This window comes from Penaeus japonicus, unplaced genomic scaffold, assembly GCF_977035675.1.
Source record: "Penaeus japonicus unplaced genomic scaffold, GWHDUDI00000001_assembly GWHDUDI00000022, whole genome shotgun sequence".
Classification (NCBI taxonomy): domain Eukaryota; kingdom Metazoa; phylum Arthropoda; class Malacostraca; order Decapoda; family Penaeidae; genus Penaeus; species Penaeus japonicus.
In genome coordinates, this window is record NW_028234424.1 from 16337739 (window position 1) to 16342738 (window position 5000).

The 5000-nt window shown below is 38.1% G+C and overlaps 1 protein-coding gene across 1 annotated transcript in view; it reads right to left on the minus strand.

Moving 5' to 3' along the window:
* Positions 1–5000, minus strand: part of BORCS6 (BLOC-1 related complex subunit 6) — an 8028-nt gene that overhangs the window by 2927 nt on the left and 101 nt on the right. Inside the window, exons 1-5 of the mRNA XM_043035119.2 lie at positions 4995–5000; positions 4447–4633; positions 3645–3764; positions 2289–2435; positions 227–383 (exon numbers count right to left, since the gene is read on the minus strand). The exon at positions 4995–5000 is cut by the window's right edge and continues 101 nt beyond it. Coding sequence (XP_042891053.1) covers positions 227–383; positions 2289–2435; positions 3645–3764; positions 4447–4633; positions 4995–5000 — 617 coding nt within the window. The remainder of the gene's footprint in view (positions 1–226; positions 384–2288; positions 2436–3644; positions 3765–4446; positions 4634–4994) is intronic.

The following is a 5000-nucleotide window of genomic DNA, read 5'->3' on the forward strand; positions in this document are numbered from 1 at the left end:
CAGAGAGATCTGAATGCAAGAAACTCAAGAGCATACAGTTTTTCCCCCCCAGCTAGAGAGCTGCAAAGTGATCTCTCATAAAAAGCCCACACCCCCCACCTACACCAGACCACATATGACATCCCTCCCCTAGATCCAATTATTATAAAAAAAAAAAAAAAAAAAAAAAAAAGAGAGAGACAGCGAAAAAAAGACAGAAAAAAAGAGAATCAGTCGAGCCTCTGACTTTTGGAAACGGGACTGGAGAGTTTAATTTTGTTGTGCAGGTCATTCGCCACAAAAGAGATAATGTCTCCCTGGCGCGTGACCATGCCAGCACCTTGCAGCGCCGACTCCGCCCTCTCTGGACTGCACCTCCCCACGTGAAGGCTCCATGGACGCTCCTGCCAATTAAGAGTGGAAGTTATTGACCAAGATTGTTTATTACTTGCAGACTGTAGAGAAACAATTAAAATCTAAAATAAATAATATCTTACCATTAAGAAACAATCTGTTTTGAATTGTAAATTCAATGCAAAATCACATATGAGACATCAAATATATAAAAATTGCACACTGAAACTGTCATCAAAACCTCCACTAAAAAGGTACTTTCATTAGTATTATCTATGATCTTTAAAATGCATTTTCTTCTCTCTTTTACTCTTATGCAATTCAATAAAGAATCTAGAAAAGAAACAGCTAAAATGTATAAAATCTAAATGCTGAATGCGTGCGACTAACTCTTAGGCCAGCACGCTCTCCAGCCAAAAATAGAAGAATTATAACTCAATCAGGAATCTGAAGATGACTATGAATTTGTAAACTCATTCCATCATCTGTACTTCCATTACTATGAGCAAAGTTTATTGTGACAAATGTGGATATGTGAATTAACCCTCTCTGGACAGGTGGTACACTTGTGTACCCTGCATTTTTGGCTATATCAGTGGCTGATGTCAAACGCCGTCCGTTATTTAACTGATTTAGGCCTAAGCGTTCGAGATCCCTGGCCGAAAGGCCTAAAAGGCTAGAATGCCCCCGGCATGAGTGGGTTAATACTTTTACAGCACAGGAGATGTAACTGATGCATGTCTCTTTTATATTGCAATTCTGATGAAGATATCAACAAAATGTGTCAGTCACATCTTTTGCTCTCTGAAGTTAATAAATTCTCTTTTATTCATATTTTTTTCAACTCATGTATATAGTACACATTCCTTCAATCTGTCTGTTTTTTCAACACTGCAATCCCACTTTGTTAACTCAAACAAAATAAAAAGTTTGCACGTATTTCTTTCAAAATATTTTATAAACCCAGCATGTTTTTATTCTTTGAATTCTTGTGTTACTGAAACACAATTAATTTACCTGATAATTGCCAATTCAATATCTTTCTTCTTTATTCCTGATAACCAATTTAGTCATTCATACCTACTCTCCATAAACATCAAATACAAATCTAAACATTTTTCTGTATCTTGACCATTTGGCTTTAAACTGTGATAATATGGTGAGGAAAAACAGCACAGGTAACCATGTACCTTACTTTGTCATGTACTTTTTTTTTTTTCTTTTACGGCCAGAAGTCTATCATTCCAGATATGTTTTACTTGTTGCATGTTAAAGAGTAAGTGATAGTGTGTGTATATGTTTATGTAAATTTAATTCATCTATTTCTTTATTTATCAGAATAGAAATACCAAGCCTAACCATATCATGCAGGAATATGGGTGTGGAAATTTGTAGTTGTCCTGTTATTCAATTTACTGGTAAAGATGTTGGATACTTGCACTGGACTTAATATTAATGTTTCATGATCAAATGATGAAAAATGGCCTTTGTCATCCAGTGGTTCCCAAGTTAAATGTTTATCTTCTTTTGTTTAAAGAAGAGACTGTTGCTATTTACCAAAGGAAATCATACCAGAGGTTTGATGTTTTGTTGAATATACTGAGAAATTCACATTGATGTTTACGGAAAATGATGCCTTTGAATGGGAGTAGCTTAGCATGAATGGAATTATCTACTTCCTAATATACAGGATAATCTACTAATCTGTTCTATGTAGATTTAAAGCCTTTACCCTCTAGTTGTAAACCTCTCATTACAAAAAGAAAAAGAAAAAAAGTTTGCAATTCCTAAAATAACTCACAGCATCTGAAAAATAACCATATTCTTGAACTCTTACGATAAATTCCAGCTGTCCTTTCACTGGACCAACCAAAATGCTTCACTTCACAAACAAAAGACAAATCCTAAAATAAACATCAGCTCTTCCTCATCCAGTCCTTAAAAAGTCGACGAACCTGATCATCGTGCGGAGGCAGTCCCGCCCCATAGTCTGGAGCCTCACCCTGCGAGTCGTCTCTGGCCATGAAGGCACTGAGTCGCTCCTGGGTGAGGAAGGCCTGTACTGGGTCCATGTCTGCGCACACAGGTGTGATGGCGTCCATCTATGGTGGAGTGAGAATGGGGTCTTATGCATCTGACGATTTGCATTCACTTTCAGTCAGCTTACATGAGCCAATGATGCTGTGTAGGATGGATGTCTGTTCCCCCTTACACATGCTGGGCTGCATGACCTTCACCACATATGCATGGATGTGTTTGAAGTCATGATCCTTATGGGTTTAAGTGGCACATGCTCTGGATGATATTCTTGCAAAAGTGAAGAATGAAGCCTTCACAGCAGGGAAATCATGCAGTCCATTTACAATTGTGCTAGAGTAGAAACTAAATGATATACTTATACCACTAAAGGATGAAATACACATCAGTTTCCATTATGGTGCAGGGAAAGAAATTTCCATATATATTTCAAAATCTAAAGCGATGACGAAGGTAACCAGTTAACACTAAAAACTGGACATTCTGATCAGGAGATGCCATTCTGCATCAAAAGATTCAGTGATGTGCACCGAGAGAAAATAAAAGGACAAACAATTACTATATAAGAAAGTGGTAAGGATAGAAAAACTCATAAACATTAAAAAATAACAAGCAGAATCCAAAAAATACTAAAGGAACAAAACAAAAACAAAAACTTCAAATCTGAGACAGACACAGAAAATAAAAACATATCTGATAGTGTTCTTATGAATAAACAACACATGACACATAAGATCCACTACAACTTGGTGTTGGAAAATTCCATACTATGAGAAGAAAAAACTAAACAAAAGAATTGGAACAACACTAAAAAAGCTGCTGACAACCGAGGTATCTACGAGAATCTATATCAACTACAGAAAGAGCTAAAATCAAGCTAAATGCAGTGCCAAAAATACTTCAGCCAAAACTAGAAGTAACACAAAAGCTCCTACTAAACCAAATCAAAATATAATGAGAGAAAGAGGGGCAAAATGCTTCAGTTGTGATTCTTTCGGGTATGTCCATGCAGACACATAAACAAGGAAAACCTTCATAAAGCTTGACAGATCTTTAAAATGCTAAAATGAAGTTTATTTCAAGTGTTGAAAATAACCAGGGAAGTAAACATCTTTTAATATCATTATTATTTTCTGTTAACTCACAACTACCATGTATAAATATCGTATTCATTTTTTCACTGTTATAATGATACGATCATCACCAGTGCCGTTATCATAATCTTCAAATGATGTGTTATTCCTAATACAAAGCACATTCATTTGCGTACTAACCTCATCCTTACTATCATCTATCTCATTCTCATCCCTTCCCTTTTCGTCTTCTTCAACAATACGTTCAGGCAGTGAAGGTCTTTCCAAAATCTCTGAGTATGAGCCAGTCATTGTCTGCATCTGGTAAAAGCAGAGAAAGATATAATGTTGCACAATAGCTGATTTCTTGTGTTATTATCTCTATATATTTATGCGTTACAGGAACACCTGATGTTTTACTGAAATGATAGTGTGACACTTTCATGAGTTATGTCTGGAATAAGTTACACACCTCAAAATAATAATGTTGCATAAATTTATGTTACATTTCTTGTTGTGACAATAGTTTGTAAAATATTCAAACACTAGCAGTACAAATACAATAAAAACAAGAAGTAAACTCATCTTACAACTAAAATGGCTAAAATCAAAGCAAAACAGAGCAAGAAGCACTGAGAGGATTATCTATGTACAATGTAAGAAGCAATGGACTTCTGTTACCATGAAAATTGGAGGATATGAAAAATAATTTGGGACATTTGCACACTTGACCTTTCAAGTATGCAATGAGTATATTCTGTGAGCATTAAAATCTTCCAACTTCTGTCAAAGAGGATTGCCAATGCTTTTTAAATTACATACTGTCACTATAGTGGTTGATGTCACTTATACAATGTAAAAATACAACAGTGGTTTATATCCAAGTACTTATCTTTTTTTGAAAAAAAATACAAACGCACTTGAATCTTCCTCGAACCCAATCACACTACAACCTCAAACACACAATCCTCAGAACACTACATTTTAATCCACTTTCTCGTACCTTCTCGTCGTCGAGGTCCATAGACACGACCCCCGGCCGCCCTAGGGCCCAGACCTGTCTCGCAGGAGGGACCTCAGCCTGAGGGGTCTGGTCGCTGTCTTTCCCCTCTTCCTGGCCTCCCCCTGCGCTAATCGTCGACGCCCCGGAGCCGTCAGCCGAACCATCACTAGCATCTAGACTAGCATGCAGGATTTCAGCTTCCACGAGACTTCCGTCGGTGTAGAGGAAGGGGTTGGTCGAGTGGTTTTTTCCAAGTACTTATCTAGTTCTTCCTCGACCCAATCACACTCATCCCCATCGGTGGGTTTTGTTTACATCGACTTCGCGTTCGAGTCGGAGAGGATTGTGCGCGTTCGATTGGCACATCGTATCGAGGTCCATAGACACGACCCCCGGCCGCCCTAGGGCCCAGACCTGTCTCGCAGGAGGGACCTCAGCCTGAGGGGTCTGGTCGCTGTCTTTCCCCTCTTCCTTGCCTCCCCCTGCGCTAATCGTCGACGCCCCGGAGCCGTCAGCGACGTTCATAATATATACACTCATGTATGCGTAGGATT